The following is a 24,188-nucleotide window of genomic DNA, read 5'->3' as shown; positions in this document are numbered from 1 at the left end:
AATCTAATTTATACTTGTGGTTTGGAGTCAGCGTGCAGGCAAACCAGAGAAATGCACCGGTCACACCATTAAAGGGTTAATGATATGTTGAGCATGGATGAGTGGATGTGAGACTGAGGATGAACGAGGGAGGAAGAGGTTCAGCTGATGTGTTCGGTCAGTGGCTGGTAGGGGCTGAGACAGGATTTGTCAACCACGCTTGAGTTCCATGGGATTTTGTCTTTGTCATGGCAGACACCCGGCTCATACAACTGTAAAGGACTCGTATATCGTTTAATCAGTAGGTCATTAAAAGACACTGATGAAAATCTTCAGATTGTCACTTTAAGTTGGCCATGGGGGCAGCACAGCCTAAACATAGAGGATGGATGGAGAGGCTGAGTAGGGTCAGAGGTGAGGGGGCGAAATGTTTTTCTGTGACGCTGTCTACAGAGGTAAAGGACAGCTGTCCTTTCCAGCTGTTGTTTGGTTTTTTCCAGCTGTGGAGGGAACTGTGTGACTGGTGACGTATGAGCGTCTGACTTGGGGGCTGAGAGTGTGAACTGAAGAGAACGAGAAGCCGGACAATGAGCTGGCTCTTGTGGTACCCAGGACTGTGAACTGTATGGAGAATGAACTGGTGGTGCAGATTTGTGTCTTGACTTATGTACAGTAACTTCCTGTTTATATAGTTACACAACATTTATGACATTAGAAAGGCCCTGTCTGCCTACACCATTTAAGTTCAAGTTCAAAGCCCGTCCCCCTGCCTTTCGTCTTCTGTGGCCCCCACTGTAAATTCCTGTTGTCCCTCCTCTTTGTATTATTCTCTATAATCCAGTATTTTTGTTATCAACAATATCATATCATATAATATCATATCTGCGCTCACTTTGTTGATATATTGATTGTCATTGTAGAAGGAGGAAATGTAATAAGACAGGAAGTGATACGTGGCAGTCGAATGAAAATATTTACTACTCACTATGTCTAAAAATATAAAGAAAAAGAGAACAAACAGTGAAAACCATGGAAACATGTGAACAAGGGCCTGTAAAAACAGCTGTGTAGTGACCTGTGTCTGTGGAGGAGCTTTGACAAACGAAAAAAAATAGCCCTGATGATGTCATGATGATGTGAACAGGGTTATCTCAGCTTGGGTAAATTTATAAATACAAGAAAAAACCTGCATCATAACAGATGACAGATGAAGTTAGAAAGACTGAAAGGTGTTTATCAGTCAGGATGGGGCTAAACAAGAAACACTACCCAGCTGCATCATGGGACATGTAGGATGCAGGGGTTTTGGAGCTTAAAAGGCAAAATATCTCTGCCACTGACATTTTGAGTGATTCTATCTTTCTGATAGAAGTACAACACTACATATGAATATGACATGATAATTTAAAAAGATATACACTTCTAATATGTTTTTGGTGTAACCAAAATCACCAATACGTTATCACTGTACTTTCAATGCTGTTGCCATGCTGTTTAAAGAGCCTGTTTATTTGACTCACACTGTTTCATTATTTCATGTTGTTCCTCCAGACCTGACCACTATGATTCACCAGAAAAATGTGCTCGGCTGACAGGAAGCTGCTCCAGATGTTCTGTCAGAAAAGGGAAACGCTCCTATCATTCATCCAAGCCCATAAACCACGACAGCAGAGGGATGGATAGATTCCATAAAAGGACAGATGTCACAGGGGAACAGTTTGTCATATTTATTGAAAGGATATGATACATTTCATTTTAAAGCACTTGGACAAATACATCTCTACGAACATGTACACAGAATCAACAAGACGGGACCAGGAGCAGGTCTGAAGAAGATATACACATAGGAATATGGACTAAAGCTCCTCATGAAAAACGGCCTTTAACAGTGACAGATTAATGTCTGTGTCCTTCCACCTCCACTCTCGTATCAGTAAAAGTTCCTGCCGGGGAGTGGGGGGGTTAAATAATGCTCAGTGAAAACTTCAGAGCCCAGTTGCTCTTTTATTGGCTTTTAAAAAAAGAATTACCGGTATTCATTTGTGAGATGATTCGAAAGACTTATGTCTTTAGTAGGAACTAATGGGACCATGGGAGAGCCACTGATAGGGTATGGAGCCAGAGAGTACTGAGAGGTGTACTAACACACTTTTCATGTGATTTCTTGATAGTAAAAAAAAAAAAGTCTCAGCCTTTTAAGACCTTTAACTTTTCAGATTTTAAGGTCCTTACAGTTTTAACATGTAACTTTTCCACATTAAATGTCTAAAAACATATAGACCTATATTCTATATGTTGTTGAGTTGTGTTCTTACATTAACACAAATGTTTCCATCGATTCTCAAACCAGAGAAATCTGTGACTTGATTGTTTCATGTTTCATTGGTCTTTTGTCAGTGACATCACATTCTCTATGATCATGTGTCAGTGTGTTTGTCTGACAGAAGTTCATCATTGAGTTTTAGTTTTAAGCCACATGCACTTTTTACACCTTGGTGGTTTTCAGCTCTATATTTGAACCAGATGAAGGATTTTAGTCGTCGGACGTCTGGATCTGAAGTTATCAGAGAAACAAGCGGAGCAAATGTTAGACAGCTCAGCTCCCAGCTGCTGGAGACGTCCTGTGTTCACCGAGAGAATCAATGATTTTTTTTCACCTGGTGTGTTTGTTATGGAGAGGAGGACACGAGTTCCAGGTAAAAACCTCCTGAATGACTGAATAGCTGACTACAATGACGGCAATGGTGGCGAAGACAACAACTCCCATGATCCCACAATGTCACCAAACTCCATCTTGTGGTATTGTTTTGATTGACGGCAAAAATTTCCATATTGGTAAAATTAAAATTTTCAATGGATTTACCGCAGACCAGTTTTCAGGGAATGACCAGACTCACACTATATCCACATATGAACAACAGCAGAATCACTCTGTAGCTGTGTACAGTAGTTTACAGAGCTGATGATGTATGTATGTATAAAATAAAATAAAAACATGTATAAAAAATACACAACAAGCTTAATCATGTAACCTTTTCAAATAAGGTTTTCTTATGAATATTAAAACAAGGTTTGATAAAAGCTGATAAAAGTTCAATCTGAGAAATAGAAGATTTAAGTGATGCAGTCGTCATACTGATACACTTCCTATATCTAATGAAGTTAATGATAAAAGAAGAATTGATTGTTTACAACTGATTATCTGACAGGAAGTAAAGTTCTGATCCCCAGCCGAAGATCACAAGTAAACTGAACTTTCTTATTTAGAAAAGAGCTTAATCAGAAAATTACCACACAGCTTCAGTTTTTCCTTGAAAAGCTGATAATATATGTATTTATAAATCTTAACAAACCGTAATCCACACTTATGCCAGAGAATATGAATTTACATTGCATGTGATTGTCCAGTGTGTGTGTGTGTGTGTGTGTGTGTACCATATAGCGAAATAAATCCAGCCCATACTCGGGCCACATGCTTGTTTTCTTCTGGTCCAGTATACACCCAGTTCCCTGGCCCGAATCTGGCCCATATACAGCATGGCTGTAAGATGCTACTTCCACATTTGGATCAGTTCTGTTGTGCACAAAGAAAGTCTTCCAGCTGTCAGTCAATACCGGAGGATAACAGCTGGACTCTGCCCAGATGTGGAAGTGTATGCGCCAGACTTGGGCCGAGCACCCTGGTATATGTTGGACCAGAAGTTTCATTTTGCTATCTGGGGTGTGCGTGTGTGTGTGTGTGTGTGAATGCTACAAAGTGAGGACAAACAAAGTTTTTTCCTAACACATTTTTGTGTCCTCACAAAGATGGATAGTACAAGAATGTGTGTGAATCTCTCTCTAGTACTCAGTGTGGTATCCTCTGTGATGTGGTAAGTTTTTACATTGTTGTGGTGTGCATATAATTGTACAGTGCGTGTGTGTGTGTGTGTGTGTGTGTGTGTGGACTTGTGGACTTGTGAATGCTTAAATGCTACATAGTGAGGACCAACAAAGTATTTTCCTAAATATTGAGGACATTTTTGTTTTAGGGTTAGAATTAGGTTCATGTGGGCACCAGGGAATACATTATGTCAATGAGTGTGCTCACAAAGATCGAAGTACAAGAATGTGTGTGTCTCCTTCTAGTACTAATAGTAGTAATAGCCCTCTGTGATGTGGTAAGTTTTTACATTGCATGTGATTGTATAGTATGTGTGTGTGTGTGTGTGTGTGTGTGTGTGTGTGTGTGTGTGTGTGTGTGTGTGTGTCTAATAGTCAGAGTATGGTGTCCTCTGTGATGTGGTCCTGGTGCTCTGGCTGCTCAGGCTGATGTGTCTCTTTAGACAGGGGATGTTCTTGGCTACCAGCCGTCTGAAGTGGCTCTGGAACTTTTTCCCCACAAATGTATAAAACACAGGACTGATGCAGCAGTACAGATAGGCTATGTTCCGGGTCACATAGAGGGCGTAGTCCAAGTGCTCCATGTCTGAACATGTGTAGTCGTCCTTACTGGTGCTGGAGATCTGTAAGGCTTTAAGGAGGATGACAATGTTGTAGGGTGTCCAGCAGGCGAAGAAGGTGAAGATGATGACAAATATAAGCTTGATGGCGCGGCACTTCTCCTTCATGCGGGTGGACATGATGCGGACAGTGATGCTGATGTAGCAGTACATCACCATGAAGAGAGGGAGGAGGAAGAAGAGCAGGAATTGTTGGTAATAAGTGACTAGTTCCCAGTGGTCCATGGTGCTATCGGAGTATCCGGACACCTCGCACATCAGCCCATTGATCTGATCCTCCCACACATTTCTGAGAACCAGCTCTTTCACACTTGCTACAATACTGATGCCCCAAACTATCACAGACGCAATAATGGCGTACGCCTTCTTCCTGCTCTTGGCAGCTGCCACTGCATGCACCACTGCAAGGTATCTATCAAATGTCATTAGCGTGAGGAAGAGGATGGAGCTGTAGAAGCCGATGAAGTAGGCGCTGCTGACCATCTTGCACAGAGCCATGCCAAAAATCCACTCAGACAGATGGTACGTCGCCCAAAAGGGAAGGCTGATGGCGAAGAGGAAGTTGGAGAGGACCAAATTCAGGAGGAAAATGTTTGTCACCGTGTGGAGCTTCTCATACTTGTAGATGATGAAGAGGACAAGCCCATTGCCAAGGTAACTCAGGAGGAAGTTGACATAGTAGAAAATTGGGATGAATCTCGCACCAAACTTGTTGACAACCATCTTCGAGCAGAGCTTGACAGTCCTGCTGACCACGTAGCTCGGGTCAGTCGTGTTGGTATCGTTGATATCGTTGATATCGAAGAGCTCATTGAAGAGGTCGTACATGTCTTGGTCGTTGCTGGAACTCATGGTTGCAGTTTTACCTGTGGCACAGAGACGTGAAAGGCCTAGGTCAGTCTATTTGCTGCTAATAATAATAACACCTGTCACTATTTGCACCCACACTTTGAGAAACACACTTTGATCTAGAGTAGCCTCTAAGGTAGGGTGACCAGATGTCCACATTTTCCGGGGCCGGCCAAAAACGGGGACTGACCCCTAACTTACTTACTTACTTACTCTTAACTTACTAACAGGGTGGGCTGGCTGCTAGCTATAGCAGCTTCAGAAGTGAAGGTAAAACCATCAAAATAGATTTATCCAATTTTTGTTGTCTCTAGGCAGAGAAAAGGTTAGCTGGCTCACCCATTGGTTAGGCGTTCATCAGTGAAATAACAAAAACATACCCAAAGCCCCCCAGCCAGAACTTGAAAAACTTTTTATGTTAGAAGTTGCCAGACTGTCTACAATATTCAAAACCTGGAATACTTTTATGCACAACACTTTCAATTCTTGTGATCTGCGGACCCTTACTTACTAAATATAAATAATGAGGAATACATAGACAATCAGACTTCACAACTGCCTCAAAGGCAGGGACTTGATGTTTTATCAGTCATCCTTCACCATAATTTATTACAGTGTAACAGTTACTGTCTGTTGGGAATATTCTCCTTTTTATTTTATATTTAGTAGATATTTTAATGATGTATTGAGCGCTGAACTGGAAATGTCCCCAGTCAAACGCAGCCTCTGATGGAAGTGGCTCCTGAATTGGGACACAGCTTCAGTCTGTTCCCTTTCAGATACTCAGGATTGGAATAAGCTGGAAGGTTTTCTATCTTGCATTGATGAGCTGGATTTGTGACCATGCTGTGTTTTACCCGTAGAAATTAAGAGGAGCAGCTGTAACTTAATGATTCATGTCTGTTCCATCATCTTATGTTGATTTTTTTGTTAGGTCCTCAAAACAGAGAAGAGAAACTGCTTAGTTCAGCAGCAAAAAAAAACTCCTGACTCTCTCAACTGGTGTGCAATACTTGTTCCCAGAAATGACTCAGTTTCAGCTCAACAGGGGTGAGTCTTATATTCTTTACCTCTGAACTTAAAGAGTAGGCTAGACTCTCTGCGTAGTCTCAGATCACCAACCCTGAGATTAATGTCTCTCCTACTCTGTTAACACCATTGCTACATCCAAAGTGTCTATGAAATGGGAAAAACAAAACATGGGTCACCTCTACAACATGCTAGCCCATTAATATTGCTGTAGGTTGATGGTCAGATTTGTGCCCAGTGTTTATACCCAATATTTCCCAGACTGTGCACTCCACTCTGCTCTTCTTTGCAAGATGCACATCACATTTGCTTCATTAAAACTCCTGCCCTATAGCTCTCAGATTAGTTTTATAGTTGGTACAGTTTTTGGAAATATTCAATTTCACCATTGGTTTGGCACCGGGCAAATATTCTATCACTGCAGGCAGACAGACATCATGGAAATACCTCTGAGGGCACTTTGAAGCTGCCGCAGTGAGGAGAGGCACTTCAGATCATATTTATTTCCTGTCTAATATTCTGCTTACTTCCTCCTGGCATTTTGTTCACCCTTGTACAGAATTCTTCCATTAAAAAGTAATTGAATACGGAAATAAATCTCTCAGAGCTCGTTAGCCTAGCTTTGTTGCTAATGGGACAATAAAGTTGATTAAGTTTATTCAAAAGACATATTTGCACCAGACAGAGGAGGTTAAATAAAAGTGAATGGTGCAACACAGCTAGTAAAGATAGCCTCCTGTATTTTGGACTCTCCAGCTCTCTGTGAGCTTGCCACGCTATTGGTCAACAGCTCTAATGTCAAAGTTCATCAAAGTTGAATTCTGCATGGGTCATTTGTGTGAATCACTGTGATGCCAGTTGAATTAATTTATTTCACTGTAATATTTCACAGTTTTAAATCCTGGTGTGAGGCAGCGTGGCGTGTCACTTTAAAGTCTGTACGAGGTCGTAATAGGAGACAGGAAGTAGTTCTTCACTGTCCTCTGTGCAGTTTGTCTGATGGAAGCAACACTTCTGTTGTAGCCCTCAGAAAGCTGTGAGTTTATTTTCTTCTACAATTGTTTGACATTGTATATTCATTTATGGTATTTATCATAGAGATAATTATCCTGGCACATGATGAGGTTGTGTTGTTTTTGTAGTTGATTTTTTTTTTTTCATGACAGCGCTCAGTGAACCATTTGAGGATTTATGATAAGTTGCTAAGTAGATGCAATAATTTGGTTTATTCACATTTCATGGGTTCTTCCACAGATTCAGTCTAATCTATCTGCGCTGTGAGTTACTGTGAAGGAGCACAGACGCTCATTTCCTGTCCCTGACTTGTTGCATCATCATCAGTATCTTTCTTTTTTTTCTCTTTTTTTTTTAGATTTAGTAATGAAAGAGCTTTGTGTTTCTATATAGTATTAATGCAGATGTAAATTTTGATAATAAATAATAAATATTCATGTTTTCCCTTTGTGATGAGCAATCAAATCTGTTTTTATTGTTTATATTAATATTTATGTACCTTATAATACTTGTTACCTATCAGGATTCCTTCTTTTCAGTCAAACCACAGTGAATAATATGTTTTTGACCTAAAGTGCATTTTTTGATTTTATTAAAAGGTGGAGTTAGTTAATGATTTTTGTCCTAAATTCTAACAGATCACTGGAGTTTAACCAGTATTTAAAATCTGATTATCCTTCATTTACACATCGTCAGTAGCAATTTATGGAGACTAGAAGAAATCTTCAGATTATAAATAAGACTCCTGAAAACTTGACACTATTCACTCATGTTAAGTGCTGTGTTGGTGTTTGCCTATTTTACATAAAAAAAAATTGTAAGTTGTAATAATTAGATTAATCAGTGATTTATAGTGATTGATAATGAACCACAGATGTGTAGTTTTCAGTGTTCCTGTTAATCTTCACAGTTCTGCAGTTTGACATTAGCTGTGAAACCATGAGTTTGAATCACTCAACAAACTGATGGAGTCATTTCCAGGTGATCAAAAACAATACAAAACACTAGTGAGACATGTTTGAGTCATTGCAGTATTTTCAATGAAAGTTCATCTCACCACAACTCCTCTATCTTATCTCATAAAAACATGCATTTAAAGGGATACACAACTTCACCATGCATTTCAGAGATTAAAATACCACAGTTTCAGACAAGAACTAACTAAATTATACACATGTACATCTCATAATACAGATGAATGTAAAACAAACAAACAAATTCAAATTACTTTTAAAGTCCACTGTCATTAAGGATAAATTAACTCACCAGTGGATCTTATTGGGTGTGCAGCAGCAGCAGGAGTACAACAAGTGACTGTGGGCTGTTCACTGCAACTGATTGAGTTGGTGAAGGGGCTGTCCTAAACCAGACGAGTGTGCAGACAAGTACAAGGTTCCTGTGGTAGTTAAATGATATCAGCAACTACATAGACATCAGCTGTCTATTGGCTACAACCACTGTTGATGTAAAAGTCCATATTTGACACTATTTGAAGTGTTGATTCATAAGAAGATATATTTATGGTTTTAAGAACGAAAAGTGACCCAAGATTACACTTAGAGGAACCAAATCCTGCAAGGTTGGATGGTGGGTCCAGGTGGGTGGGGCGTGGAGCATGGTTGACGGCAGTGACTGTTTTGTTGTGACATCACAAAGTTCCAGAAGTCCTGACAGCTGGTTTTAAGGCTCAGTTTCTGAATACAGGCTGTGTGCATTTCTCTGTGGACTGAGGCTTTGATGCTTTCACAGTATTAATATAGAACCTAGACCTGATCTATAATCAACCAACACATGCACAGAGACCTTTAGACTGTATGGGACCTTCAATCAGTTGTTTTGGGAGCCTCGGTTAATTGAAGGAAACATGCATTTCTGGATCTGGATCCTCTTTTTCTTGAATCTTTTCCCTTTGAAACAGTTAAAGACAATTTACTTATCTGGGCTGGTGTCCTCCTGTAAATGCCGAACTCTAATTTAAAAACAACTTTTGTGTTCAGTCAGACAAGCTGAGGAAAAATATTGATCTCTGGATTTCTTTGTCTCTTCCTCTTACAGGGTGTGTAAATGTGATAAAAATGGTTCATGTATTTGTGTCAAAATATTCCAATAAAAAAACAACAACTTCTATAACAATTCTGTTTGCTTGGGGTATAAAACCCAACATATCTCCTAGACTGTATTAATATAGAATCTAGATCTGCTTTATAATTAAAGAACACATTGACATCTACCATTATACTATATGCTATAAGCTGTTATGCAGCAAACAGGCCTTTCATCATGTGGTACAATCTGAAAAATAAGATTTAATTTGTTTCTTTACTACTTAAAATGAGTGTTGTCTTCTGTGTAATAACTTTGACTATATGGCTATAATATTTCTCCACATAGGAGCTGCCTGTTTTGTTTGTCAAATTCCACACCAATTTCAGGCAATTATATATTTTCTTCAGAGAGAGGAAATTTAAGAGCATTATAAGATAAGAATCACCAAATAGTTTGACAGTTTAGCAATAGGGGCTTATTGTGAGGAAAAAGTGTTCAACTTCTTGGTAAAAATGAAAGAGATCTTATCTGATACAGTTTTCTTTATTCTTCCTCTTTACCAGCTCATGGTATTTCAGTTCTCCTTCCTGCTCATCTGCAACCAGAAAGAGAGAGGGCATATTTGGTTACAGTCTGCAGTCTGCTCCTGCCTCCAGTATGGGTACGTTTAGAGAAAAAACAGCCCATGGTTAACAGGCGGTGGAAGCTGCAGTCGCCCCCACATGGCCTCCCATGGAAGGAGGGAAGAGGGAAGAGGGAAGAGAGTGTGTGTGTGTGTGTGTGTGTGTGTGTGTGAAAAAAAAAAAGTATCATGAACCAACAACCCACAACCCTCTTAGCAATTCAGATACCAAAGATGACAATGCTACATCCTACATCCTCCGGTCTAGACTCAGAGCCCTGGTGAGTCGTCGATGAGCCTCCCTCCCACCTCCCATTTTCCACATGTGGATCATCAGTTTAGTTATTGAGATAAAGAAGAAATATGGTGAGGAGGTTTATTTAAAGGAAACTGATTGAACTGATTGACATGCACACACCTTCACACACATGAGGATGAAGATGAAAATATTTACATATATTAGGTTTTCTTGATTTCCTTCCTGGAACTGACAGCTGTGAACAAAAGGTGTTAAACACCAGCTCATTTCCTCTCAAACCCTTTTCTTTTTCAGTATCTCACACTTCTCCCACGCAGACACAAAATAAGACTACTAGCCCCTGTGTCAGTAAAACAGTCTTATCTAATCTCATTAAATTGTTGGATCATTTCCATATATAATATAAATAACATAAACATAGAAAGAAACTACCTTCTAGCCACTCCTCGCTAGGCTGTTGAGGTTTTTCTTTATTGTTGAACTGCTGTATGTTGTGACAGCGCAAGTGAACGTCTGAATGAAAAATACATTCATTAAACTTGAACTAGTTCGTGGTGGTTCTCTTCACACAAACACACAGTTTAGTGCACAAAAAACAGGTCAGATTCTAGCAGGCAGTTTGTTTACTCACTGTCTCTACATGAAGAGAAATGTCGAGTCAGATCATCCACTGTGTGACTAGAATCAGAAGCAGTGCTCATTCATCACTGCATTATCACATCAGTACTCAGTAGTTAATGTTACATTATTAAATCAGTACTCAGTATCACTACTCAGAACACACACATACACTCACACGAGTACACTCGTCTAACTATATTTGTCAAACCGTCATTGATATAATGCATTCCCTATCTCCTAACCCTAACTCAAGTAACTGCAGTTTTTGTCATTTCAGTGTAGGATTCATTTTTCAGCCCCGGAGGTTGATGCTTGGTTTGACTACCAGCAGTTTACGATAGTCACCATCGACTCAGCTTTCACTGTCCTGAGATCAGTTATTGTACTGCAGCATTATTATAAATGTGCGGATGTGTGTGTGTGTGTGTGGAAACTGAACTTGTGCATTTGAAAATTCCTTTAGTCTTTTCTTCCTAAGTGTTAAGAGGCAGCAGCAAGTTGAGTAAGTTGTCCTTGTAATCACCTTGGTTTAGTTAGGGTGTACTGTGCAGCAGCTGTCAATTAGTTCTTTTGAACATACATATTAAATGTACATAATTACAGTTAACCATGTGACATTATATCCATGTCTTCTAATTCTGTTCTGCTTTTTAGTTTTCACTTCAACATATTTCCCTTTCTGTTAATCAATGTGTTGTTACATTTTTAAATTAAGTTTAGTGGTTCGGACCCAAAGGTAGAACTCAGACTCAGAGGCAGTCCAGTTTATTGTAGAACTTAGGAATAAGGCGATGGAGAGATGGAGATGGCTGGGTGCTGGATCTCAGGCTGGGGTTTGTAGACACTTTGAGGAGTGAAGCAAGGCAGGGTGAAGCTGAACCTGGAACACAGGCAGACAACAGTTAGAGTGGAGGCGTAAGCAACACAAGGACACACGAACTTAGAATCTAGGAGTTTGGCTGTAGACAAAGCTGATACCTAACAGGTGTAGAGTTCTCTGTGCAAGACCTGGAAGGGAGATCGCCATAGATTTTCCGCATACTGCACATTTGATATGTTTAGTGTCAGTGCAAAGGAATAATCCTGATACTTCTTCAGACAGGAAGGAGAGCAGAAAGGTGAAGATGTTCATGCAGAGAGCAGAGAGATAGGACAAGACAGGACAGCAGCACAAAATCATGAGAGGTTTGCTGCTGCTACTGTCATGAGGAGGTTTTAGTTTTAGTTTGATGCAGTTTTCTCATTAAGTGCAGTGAACTGAATCACACACAGAGATAGTGGTTTATGGTTAGGGGGTGGGAGGTGTACAATGTGCGCCTGTCCGTAAAAAGTCACCACACAGTACTGATGTGTGAACTGCTAAAATGTCTCACATGTAACTGTGTGGTCAATAATCTGCAGGTACACGATATCAATTCCCACAGATCATTTCCCTGCAGTTTATTAAAAACAGTGAATACAGCCTGTGCTGGAGGTGAAATTACATTTCATTCATTTTGGTTTTAAAATGACATTCGTTATAATGTCACAGTTAAATTGAAAATATGTAATTTTATTCATAACAGCTGTGTCCCACTTCAGGGGCCACATCCTTCAAAGGCTGCATCTGAGTACTGATTGTATCACAGCTGCGCAGATACACTGTCCCATTTCAAAGGCTGCTTCAAATGTATAATTCCTTTCCTGGACAATGAAGGCTCCAACAGGTGGATCCTTCGTGGTCCAACCTATCCCAAGATTCATTGCATGCCGGTAATAAACATAATATGGCAGCATTAACACAGACAGAGAGCCTGAGGATCACACTGTTAAATGTAAGTATTGTGTTTCAGCTCAGTTCAGCAGCTAACAGTACAGCTGTTAAAACCAAGCTACGGTGGCCCTGAGAGCTCAGTGCACTGCAACTTACAACAAACCATGAAGGCGTAATCCTAACCGCAGCGGCCCAGACTTTCCTGTCTCTCTCTCTCTCTCTCTCTCTCTCTCTCTCTCTCTCTGTCTGTCTGTGAATGTTCTCATTCGTCCAGGTCATAGTTATCTCTCTCTCAAATTAAATCGAAGGCAACTGGACTTGTATTTGTCTGTGGAAGACGTTTCGCCTCTTATCCAAGCGGCTTCATCAGTTCATCATGTATTGGTCTCTCTAGTCCGCACTAGTCTGACCAAGAAAGTGGAGTAGGACCCAGGTATTTAACCTCTTGTGGGTGGGTCCACCAAAGTACCTGTGAAAGTACTGGTTTCACCTGACCATTGTTGTGGTCTCATGTGGACGACCGTCGTTAGGGGTCAGGTGACCCTGTTGTTGTCCCCTGTGAACGACAGTCGTTAGGGTCAGGTGAGCCCCTGGTGGATGACGATCGTTGAGAGTCGTCTGAGGTTATGTTGTTGACCCTCCTGGGTACCGATGAAAGGGCGACATTGTAGATGAGGGATAGATGGTGTCATTTGTGAGAAATGTTTGTCATTATTACTGTGTGAAGTCTTGATGGCTAAAAAGTGTTTTCTGAGTTCACCATGACCTTGACCTTTGACCTTCGACCACCAAAGTCTAATCAATTTGTCCTTGAGCAAATTTGTGCAAAACTTGAAGAGGTTCCTTCAAGACATTACGGAGATATTGCGTTCACAAGGCCAAACCGTGTTTTGTGAGGTCACCGTCACCTTGACCTTTGACCACCATAATCTAATCAGATCATCCTTTAGTCCTTGTGAATGTTTGTACTAAATTTGAAGAAATTCAGTCAAAGTATTTCTAAAATATCACGTTCACGAGAATGGGACGTATGCACAACCCAAAAACAACATGCTTCCAGCTCTGGCTATTGCCGGCACGGACCAATAAGAATAACTTAAAAAGAAACAAGTGATGAACCTGCTGGGACACACTTGTTATTCACTGAATATGAGCGCTTTCAACTTCAAAAGTCACAGTTGAGCATAGAACAACAAGTCCCAGGTTCATCACTTCTTAGTGTCTCTTGGACGCCACACCTACTATACTAAGGGTCATAAACCACAAGTTTCCGTAAAAAAAGCTGTGTTGTCAAGGTTGCTAGGCGACAGGAGCTGCACTTTGTGTCGCGTCGGTAACGGCGGGCAGACAAAGGGCCGCGACTTTGAAGGCCATGTCCTCTGAAGGATGTAGCGTAGCTACAATCTCAAACGATACGTGGATTGCGTTTTCAAGTGTGTATATTTTATGTTCTATACAGTATATATTTAATTCTTATTTGTGAAAATTAAACTATGATAATAGTTTCTCAGTAATATGCACATTTTCATCGTTTTCAAAAACAAGGGTGTTTGTGGATGATGATTCTTCTGCTTTGCAAACCTTTTTTTTTCAAACTAGTAACTATGAACTCTGCGAGTCCATGACAGAAAGAGTTTGAGCCTTCAGTCACCAGGGTGAACCTGTGAAAACACAAAGAGGCTCACAGGAAAGGCAGCCATGATTACATTTATTACTAGTATATGGAATAAAAGAGAGCTACACACGCAGACACACACACACACACCATCTCTGTGGGTGTAATGACAACACTTCCCTTATCTACATCTGCACAGGAAGCAGGGAGATGAGTGAAATAAGTCAGTGAAACCACAGGTTTGTGTCCTGCTATATGATTCATCCTGCTGTTTGCCCTGCACACAACCACACACACACACACAGACACACACGCACTTTGTTTATAGCTAGAAGATAACTGATTTATCTTGATACATGTCGATACACGTCCTTATTTTTCAAAGGAAATTAATTAGAAATGAAAAAATAACTGATTGGTGCAACGATAGCAACGTGTCTGTTTCACATTATTTATTCAAAAGTCACACAACACAACAACGATCCGGATCAGTGTGTTAGAGGCCCAGTGACACTCAGAGCTGTGTGTCATGAGTAACTGCTGTCTCATTTAGACGATGCTGGAACCGAGCTTTCACCATCTGGATGATTAAACCTCTACTCAGCAGCTGTCGGAGCGGGACGACTTCCTCTTTCATCATTCTCATCAGTGCATGGAGCTGGTCAGTGCCAGTGACCTGTGTCCAGCCCCTGTGTGTGCTCTGGTGTCTGGGTTCCAGCAGCTGGAGGAGTCAGCAGGTTGATGGTCTGTCCTTCCCGGAGCTTCAGCACCGCCTGCTCCAGACTCCACCTGCAGGGAGTGACCAACACGAGTCAGAGATGGTGACATAAATCTATCATCCAAAAAACAGTATAAAATGATTTATACATATCCCAAGACTATCTGAACATAGCCCACCAAGGTGTACCTGTAACTGAAGGTGTACCTGGGAGGCGGAGCTTCAATACTGTGTGAAATTCTGTAACCATTAGTTAGAGAGTAATTCAGTTCATAGCATTCTTCCCATTGTACATAGACCCAGTCTTTTTTGTTAAGGTCAGCAAGAGGACGGTATGTTACCTTGTTGTTTGTGGGGGTATGGCTGACCTGTTTGCTAAAGGGAGGGGTGGGAGGTTTCTAATATTATTTACACTACACCAAGTCTATTGTTTATGTCATATTTGTGATGTATGTCTGCAGTGGCAGGAATGGTGAAGAATAGATAGATGTTGTGTGAGTCAGTGTAGCGTCTAGTCTGCCCTCAATCCCACAAAGAAGAAGAGCTTCCTCCTGAGCTTGAAGTTACGCAACAGCTCCCGACTAAAAAAAAAAACTCCCGACTAACATCACAGAAACGCACAGATGTCTGAAGCACCTAGAAAGAGATCTTTATCTCCATCCCAAAGAATCGCTCCGACAAGAAACCACATTCACCGACAAAGAAGAAAACACGGGTGAATCCTGGTGTGGCTTCCCACCGCTGGAGACAGCTCCGGGTAAAGAGATGCAGTTTGATGCCGAGCTGCATCTTTTCTCTTAGACTGCTGAGTAACATCTAATGTTGGTCTGTAGCGAAAAGTATCATTAGTGCAAATGACAAAAACTTCAAGTGGCATAAATGTATGATTGATGTTGTCGACAGATGTTTTAGCGATGTAGCAGAATTTAGTCTGTTCCTGCGGCTGTTCCTGCTCCTGATGCGTCAGTAACTTTTCTTTTACAAGTGAGACAAAGAGACTGTTTGATCCAGAACCAGCGGGATAATTTATTATACACACACAACAGACCTAACATGTTTGAATATAAAGAACTAATTGTCCTATCACATGTTTGTCTGTATCAGGACCAGAATTCCAGTCCAGTCCTCCCCAGTGATGGACCAGCACCTGCCTCTTCTTCTGCGTCCGGCCTCATCAACCATCAACAACCACATTACAGTAACACCTCAGAGTATTATCCCTGCACAGAACACATACTGTCTCTACTGTGATCTTCTGCACATCCTGCTCAGCAGGAGTTTTGTCAACACTTCTGTTCATAGTTTTTTTCATAGTTTTGTTTTTTTTAATGTGTATCTATATATTTATCTTTTTGACTGTTGCAGTATTTTACCTTTTTATTGTTATTTCCTGTTAATATGTTTATTGGATACTGCATCAAACACCAAGCCAAATATCTTGTAAGTAAAAACCTTCCTGGCAATAAACCTTATTACTGATTGTGCCTTTGTGATGATGTCATCATCCCTTCCTCATGCTGCTGTAGCCTGACGCCCATGTGTCATGCAGTATCCCCTTGCCTTCATATTTTTTATAGGTAAATAAAAACATACTGTTTGTATTACAAGTACTGTTTCTGTGCTATCAACAATTTAAGCTATCAACAATAAATGCACTTATAAATAATAAATTATAAGGAACATGGGGAAAACAACAACATGATTAACTGGACAGGGGTGAAGAGGTGAAATGCTGCCCCCTATGGAGGTGGAGCAAGTAGCAAGATCTTACACATTACACAAAATCTGTACCATTTCAGTTTTCTAACCTCAGTACTGACCCTTCTGGTAGATACCTGATAGCCTCAGGAAATATTAACAATATTCCTATTACCTGCATTAAAGCCCCATATAGTATAAAGGTCTCTGTCCATGTGTAGTTTGATTATAGATCAGGTCTAGGTTCTATATTAATACTGTGAAAGTATCAAAGCCTCAGTCCACAGAGAAATGCACACAGCCTGTATTCAGAAACTGAGCCTTAAAACCAGCCGCCAGGACTTCTGGAACTTTGTGATGTCACAAGGAAACACTCATCTGTGTTTTATTTGAAGTGTTGATCCATAAGAAGATATATTTGTGATGATTTGATCTAAACATCTTGTTTCAAATTTTGTGTCACTGTTTTTTAATATGTCATCAAACCATATAAAACCCACCTGGGAGGCAGATGTGGGTGTGGAGCTGAATGAGGAGGTGTGTAGAGAGGAGGATGGAGCGGATCCATTCAGGTTCAATCAGTTTATTCAGTTCAAAAGTCATAGATTAAAAAGTCTTTTAGTGTATCTATTTGTGAGAGATGTCACAGCTGAAGAGGGACTCAAGGTTCACTTTCTGGTTTTGTCCTAAGATTGTCATCTTTATGATTTACAGACTGAACCTGATGCCCTGTTCGTTTGTTCTGAAGCTTCTCTCAGCGCCTCTCCAACAACAACTCAACTCAACCTGAGCAACCACATAGGTCGTTTTCTTCAACCCTCTGATATGACCCACAGAGGGGTCTCCTGAAAGAGCAGCCCTACGGCGGCAGGGCTACCGGACCTTCACTTCATTTGAATAAACCTCAGCAACACGACACAGGCAGAGAGAATTAACGGCGAAGGAAATGCCAAACTGCATGACTCCACCTGTGTTACATCACTATGACACATCAGTTTGATCAAGAACATCACCGTCAGCTTTATAATGTTACTGTACCTATCTATGAAAATGGAGCGAGAAGAGAATGTACTGACCTGTTGGTATCATGGTCTCTGACTGAAAAAACATACAGATAACCTCCGGTTTTTGACCCAGTCACGGGAATCTTCATCTGCAACACAATGAAAGTTCACCATCAGGATCAGTGTTACATCACACGTCATAAAGGACAAGGGGCTGGTTACACAAAAACACCTCAAGTTTTCTACTTAAGTATGGCCCTTAAGGTTTAATTTCTCCTTAGCTGAGGGAGTATCTTAAGTGTGTTGCACAGAATCCCTTAAAATGTTTCCTTAGTTAAGAAACAAAATTAAAATGAAAGAGATTTTATAGCAGTAAAATTCTGCATTGTTAAGGGTTTCTTCCGGTTGAGGAACACTCTTTATGGGATGAGTTGAGTGATGTTGCAGTTAAGACCGAGTCGGAGCTACTGTTAGTTTTTTTCCTTAGCTTGGTCGCTAAGGTCTTTTGTGCAACAGTTTAACTAATTTTAAGTGATTCCTGAAGAATAAGACTAAGACAAGGAAAAAACCTGAAATATTTAAGTGAACATATTAAAGAAACCTTAAGGAGAAGACATAAGTGTGTTTTGTGCAACTGTTTTTATTTCAAATAAATCTTAACTCAGACTTTAAGGGAAAATCTTAACTTAAGGTGTTTTGCGCAACTGGCCCCTGATCTACAGCAGCAGCATCCGGGCCGCCAGTGTGTTCCTGTCAAACACAGAATAACACACTCTGATGACTGTCGCAACACGGTACCTGTGCAGTGTTCTGATCTACACGGTTGTGTCTGTCAATCAGGTGGATATTGTGGACTTTTAAGGGAGGGGCCCCAATGGTTTCCATGGCAGCTGGACATGCTTCCAACTTCTGCAAAGCCAGTCTGTGGTAGTCTGACGCAGAGAATTTCTCTAATTCAACAGCAGACAGGAAGTAGAAAAGGAAGAGCATTATGAAATAATAATAAAATTAGTGAGTAAAAGTGTTGAAAGCAGTTTACTGACGTGTGATGACTGAGAGCTACTGAACTTGCAAATTCTAAGAGAACTGTATCCAACTACTCATGTAGCGTAGCCCCTGGCTCGCAGATACAGACTCCTCACACCCACAGTCGAATGTCCCGGCAGAGAAAGAGTCATCTTGACGCAAAGGTCCTCTGGAGGCAGCCAATCATACTTGTGATTCCCTCAGGAAACAGGAGCACAGCTGTCTCACATGCATCTAATGGAACAACCGCTGTTTGTTCATCAGCAACTACTAATGGTGCAGCCACAGCCAATCCGGGAGCAGCTGTAGCCCATAGCCCCCAGTACACAGAGTACAAGGCAGCGCGGCTGAGAGGGGAAGACCATCCACCAGCCATTCTTTAGTAGCAAACAGAAGCGAGGAAGTCTGTGATCACAAAGGGTGTAACAGACTCTGTGGTGCGATGTGTGTGGATGTTGGATAGAAAAGAATAGAACAGAATAAATAGAATATATTGGATAGAAAGGAATAGAATAGAATAGAATAAAATAAATAGAATATATTGAATTGAATAGAATAGAATTCTATTGAACTGTTAGATAGAATTGAATAGAATATATTGGATAGAAAAGAACAGAATATATTGGACAAAATAAAATAGAACAGAATAAATTGGATAGAATAGAATGTATTTATTGTCATTGCACATTGTCGTACAATGTGCGTACAGCCATGAATTTCCCCTAGGGGATATATAAAGTATCTATCTATCTATCTATCTATGACATTTGCTGTTCAGCTCCTAAAATGGTTCATTTAGCATTCAATACACACACACACACACACACACAGGCCTTGTCTGTACTGTACTCACTCTGCATCAGGTAGTACATGATGCCGACCCCCCCGCCCGTCAGCACAGTGGTGAAGATGGCGAGCTGCTGCAGGTGACTGGTGGAAACCCTCATGTTTGTTTGTTTCCATCCCTGTTAAGCGTGAACAGAGAGACACAGGTCTGGTCATTTCACTGGGACAAATGTAGACACACAGCACTCCCTGCATCTCAGCTACAGCTCCAGACTGAAGTCAGCTGAAACACAAGTCTGTGGTCTGATGCAGAGGTTTTCAAATCATGAAGTTTAAGAGGCAAGATAAGAGAGGTTTTGAAGCAAAGATACTGCATGAAAGAGACAGGTTTATGTCCGTGTTCTAAAAACAACTGGAAGTTAGTTCTGATAAGTTTGGCCAGCTGATCACCCACAGTCAATAACTGGAGCTGCAGCTGTGACTGTAACACACAGCTAACAGAGGCTGCTCAGGTACTTCAAACTCTTACTACAGTTTGCAGAGTAATAACTCAGATCAGATCTGAAAACAGTTGTAGATTAACTGTGATGTACACTTCATAAGGAAGTCACCATCTCTGAATAATGAGAATAAACATAAATAAATTTGAACAAAACAGAACAAACTGTAGATGTAGATGTTGGAAAATGTAAATATTAATACATGATAATCATTCAAAGTGCCTTTGAAAATAAATGTAGATGAATCATTTCTGCCTACGAGGTTTTTCATTCTTATATGACTGTTTTTGAAGTTGCAGTTAAAGCCAACGTTACCAGTCCCCACAGTGCATTGTATTTCACATAAGCTGATATAATTTTAGTCTGAAGCATTTATGAGTTACTGTATGTTAATGTACTTACAGGGTTTAGTCCCACCGGCTTTGTTTTCTATTTCGGTTTGTTTCAGATCCAGAAACACTTTGTGAGCGGTTCACATCAGGCCCGAAACAAACTTCATCCTCATCTTCAGTGGAACTGGAGAAATGAAAAAGCTGAGCTCAGTGACGTTTGTTTCAGTTCTGTCTCCATAGATGTGCATTGGTGGCCATTTGTAATCTGAGGCAACGGTTTATATTCTGTGCACCTGCATTTTCACTTTACTGTTTCCTTGTTTTTTTTTTGTTTTTCATCATCATGTTCAGTTTGGCTAACTATTCTGTTATTTATTGTGGGCACTATGAGCACCTGGCAGGTATAGGACCAGCATGCATTGGGGTGGGCCTATATTGTTTTTTTTTTACCAGAACAAAAAAGGAAGCAGGAAACACAATTCCTTTGTTCTTCTTCTTTTGTCTGTATAAACCGCTTTCCCATGGTGCACCAGTGGAAGACAAACCACTACATCCTGTTTTCATAATGATGTATGTGAGTTAACTGCTGGAAAACTGGGTCAGAGGCTGTGCTGTTCACCTTTACCTGCAAAATTACATTAAAAAACATTCTGCATCCAGAGAAGACTAGCAGGATGAAGAGTGACTGGTTGATTTGGTAAATGTAAGTCTGGTCAATGTTTTAGAATTAAAACATCTTTCCTGGATTTAACCAACATCAGTCAACTAATATTATATCAACCTGTAGGTGTCAGGAGTTTTCTGACAGCTATATTTCTAACGTGTCCCCTAACGGTAAACTAGGACACCAGCTCAGCTGATCTGAAATCAGCCCAAACATTCATCATCACAGGAACATGTAGGAATCATATGTTCTGAAATGAGGTAAAAATCTAGACAAATATTAGTTAATGTTTGAGCAGTTTATGAGCAGCAGGAAACTCTGGCAGAAGGATTCGGAGAGTGACAGGTGACGAGAAGCTTCACAGCACGTTACAACTGAATTTGTATTTAACGGTTTTAGTCTCAGATTGATAATAATAAAATCTAATGTAAAATATCTGCGGATAACAAGAGAAAACCCGACACAAGTCCTGATATAAATAAGTGAATACATGAAGTAAATGTTTTGCAGTAAAACTTTCCTGTGTATGTGTATGTCCAAAAGGAGCACGCGCACACATACACAACTGTCCACATCCGCCGTCCGACATAACACACCTCAACCAACGTTAAGAACATCCCTCCGCCCTGGTCTTACAGAGCTGCAGCATTTACATCTGAGAGGCTTCACAGACCCACAGAAACCAGTCTTACTGCAGCTGACTGATGACGTTTCCATGGCTCACGTGCCGTGACCTCTAACGTATGACTGTCTAGTTTTGGACGTTACGGTTTTAACACTGGTCGTTGTTCCTCACTTGGAGTAAAATAAGAGAAAAACTCTCACCTTGTGTCAAATCGGTCGGACAACGTTACTCCGTTTACTTCCGTGAACGTCACACACACTTGCGCCAATTGGGTATGGGTTCGCTCCATTAAAACTCTGGCGTGTGCCGCTCATGTTCGGCCAGCCGGCGTCAATACTGCTGTACTGTCATTCCGTAACTACAGAGTTTTATAACGTCATATATCACGTCACAACAAATGATTATAAAAAATATATAAATAAAATAAAACACATGAGGCTGAAGTTTCTCTTTACTGAAGCATCGGAAATGATCAGAACAGAATGAACACACAGATTTTAGACTGTAATACTGGTCTGTGATAGACTCTGTAATACTGGTCTGAAACCAGGGCCATGTATAGCTTTTTGGGGGCCCCTATTTTGTTAAACTACGTTGGGGGGACTCCAAACCCTTTAAGATGATCAGTGGAGATGCATCAATCTGTTACACTTTAAGAGGATAACAGGATAGATTTGTGAAAAACTCTCTCAAATTAAAATTAAACATCTCAAGTTGACCCAAGCAATTAAAACCTAGAGAAAATGATAATAAAAGGTAAACAATAAGGCTCCTCTACGTCAATAAATGTAACAGATTTTCCTCAAAAATGTTTATTTCTGAGAAAAAAGTTCTTAAACATGAAACATAACTCAACATAAAATTCTCTCCCCTTTGACCTAAAAGAATAAAGACATAAATAAATTGGCTGGCTCTGCTTGGACTGAAGCTCCAAAATATTTCAGAATTACACCTGTAAAGACAAAGCTCCTTGGGTTACCAAGCAAAATTGATCATAAGCAAATATTCATATTATATAATTTCAGTTACGTTGCAGTGATACAGAAATTCATAATCTGTTTATATATACTATATATATATATATATATATAGAAAACTATAATTGAAATATACAGTGTCCCTTTAAAGCATGCACCCAATTTCAAAGTTGTCACTTTCAGCCTTTTTCTGCTTTCATCTGCACATTGTACTCTTTAAAGTAATAAAAACAATGGTAAATTAGTGATGAGCACTATATGATATAGAGGGAATATTTTTACCTATTTCTGCAGGGTATTACAAAGTGGACAACTTGTATCTGACTGATGATATGGTCTTACCTTGTATTCTTACTGAGGGCAGAAGTACTGGTCCTATATAATATAAATTAAATTAAATTTTTAATTTTTTTAATTTTTTTTTTAAATTTGTGTTATTATGGTTCTTTTGAATAAAAAAATACTACATCAAAAACTCAAGTCTATTGTAGGAATAGAGGCAGGTTTGTTCAAATTAGCAAACTACAGTGTCACAATAAATATTGTAATAAATGTGACAAAGACTGCAATTAAGTCAGCAGAGTCAACCAACCACAAAATATATACAAAATACAATAGGAGAGAGAATAGGACAATCTTTCTTAACACATTGATCATTCAAAATTCATAGTGCTATATGAATAATCCACTGTTACTACTGATACTACTACTACTACTATTACTACTGCTACTACTACGTTTTAATATCCACCTGAATGACGTTTTAGTTATAAAGCAAACTTCACATCATAGGCCTATAAAATGACAACACACTAAACTTAATACAATCATCATAAAAACAATCCTAAAGCAATGTTCCTGTGGTAAATATTTAACAGCATAGGAGGTCTATGACTGAGAGGCGACACCCACCTGACAATGATATCGCAGACATCGCAGACATTTGCCCAACAACACCCCCTCCCTCCGGAAGTGTAATGTTAACGAGCTGAAGAGCAAACACTATAAAGCTGGGTTCATTTGCATACAAACACTCAATCAAACTCCTCAATTTAGCGGAGGCTAGCCGAGCTAGCCAGCAGGACAAAAGTAGCAAACTTGCTCAAAAATTGGCTAACATTATAGCTACCCCCTCCATCCCACAAGTGACTCTGCATCATCAAAGAATGCCTTACCTTTTTCCTGTGAGCGTTTTTCTTCTTGAGTTTTAGGGATAAGTCCTTTCTGATGCCATCATACCATTACTAACGTTACTGTTATTCTCCTCACTGCCTTTACTGCAGCTGTCCGTCATCCCATCATACCTGCGGCAGACGTCACTCATTGCCTGACAGCCTAATGATGATTTTGATTTGATTACTCCACAAACACAAGCCACAGCTTCCCTGTCATTGCAGATTAGTTTGTTTACTGTATATTCTACATGTAATTTATGAGCATATACAGTGCTGCTTGAAAGTATGTGAACCTTCCAGACATGGTCACTGTTTTTGTAAAAAACATTAAAAGAACCTTATTTAACAGACATCCAAATCCTAATTTGTAAAGCACACTTTCCAAATACTGGAC

General features: G+C 40.1%; 2 protein-coding genes across 3 annotated transcripts; both read right to left on the bottom strand.

Moving 5' to 3' along the window:
- Nucleotides 1-2,617: 2,617 nt before the first annotated feature.
- LOC111233822 (C-C chemokine receptor type 4-like) lies at nucleotides 2,618-8,706 on the bottom strand. Its single transcript, XM_022761727.1, has 2 exons — nucleotides 8,640-8,706; nucleotides 2,618-5,347 (listed from the first exon to the last, which is right to left on the bottom strand). Exon 2 carries the CDS (start codon nucleotides 5,331-5,333, stop codon nucleotides 4,230-4,232), a length of 1,104 nt encoding a protein of 367 aa, XP_022617448.1. The 5' UTR covers nucleotides 5,334-5,347; nucleotides 8,640-8,706; the 3' UTR covers nucleotides 2,618-4,229.
- A 6,020-nt stretch (nucleotides 8,707-14,726) lies between these two features.
- Nucleotides 14,727-21,897, bottom strand: LOC111233930 (cytochrome c oxidase assembly factor 1 homolog). Of its 2 annotated transcripts, none has more exons than XM_022761853.1 (6): nucleotides 21,843-21,897; nucleotides 20,424-20,537; nucleotides 19,589-19,700; nucleotides 18,508-18,659; nucleotides 17,782-17,858; nucleotides 14,727-15,078 (listed from the first exon to the last, which is right to left on the bottom strand). In XM_022761853.1, exons 3-6 carry the CDS (start codon nucleotides 19,680-19,682, stop codon nucleotides 14,952-14,954), a joined length of 450 nt encoding a protein of 149 aa, XP_022617574.1. In that variant the 5' UTR covers nucleotides 19,683-19,700; nucleotides 20,424-20,537; nucleotides 21,843-21,897; the 3' UTR covers nucleotides 14,727-14,951. The 2 variants fall into 2 exon arrangements, with proteins under 2 accessions (XP_022617574.1, XP_022617576.1); XM_022761855.1 differs by lacking the exon at nucleotides 21,843-21,897 and adding an exon at nucleotides 21,614-21,711.
- Nucleotides 21,898-24,188: the final 2,291 nt, after the last annotated feature.

This window comes from Seriola dumerili, unplaced genomic scaffold, assembly GCF_002260705.1.
Source record: "Seriola dumerili isolate Sdu_G_001 unplaced genomic scaffold, Sdu_1.0 BDQW01000432.1, whole genome shotgun sequence".
NCBI lineage: Eukaryota > Metazoa > Chordata > Actinopteri > Carangiformes > Carangidae > Seriola > Seriola dumerili.
This window is presented reverse-complemented; position numbering and strand designations above follow the sequence as displayed.

Coding starts and splice junctions, on each gene's coding strand:
- LOC111233822 (XM_022761727.1), bottom strand. CDS start 5,333: ATGAGTTCCAGCAACGACCAAGACATGTACGACCTCTTCAATGAGCTC.
- LOC111233930 (XM_022761853.1), bottom strand. CDS start 19,682: ATGAGGGTTTCCACCAGTCACCTGCAGCAGCTCGCCATCTTCACCACT. Junction 18,660..19,588: donor CATGTACTACCTGATGCAGA/GTGAGTACAGTA, acceptor CTGTTGAATTAG/AGAAATTCTCTGCGTCAGAC. Junction 17,859..18,507: donor TAGATCAGAACACTGCACAG/GTACCGTGTTGC, acceptor ATTGTGTTGCAG/ATGAAGATTCCCGTGACTGG.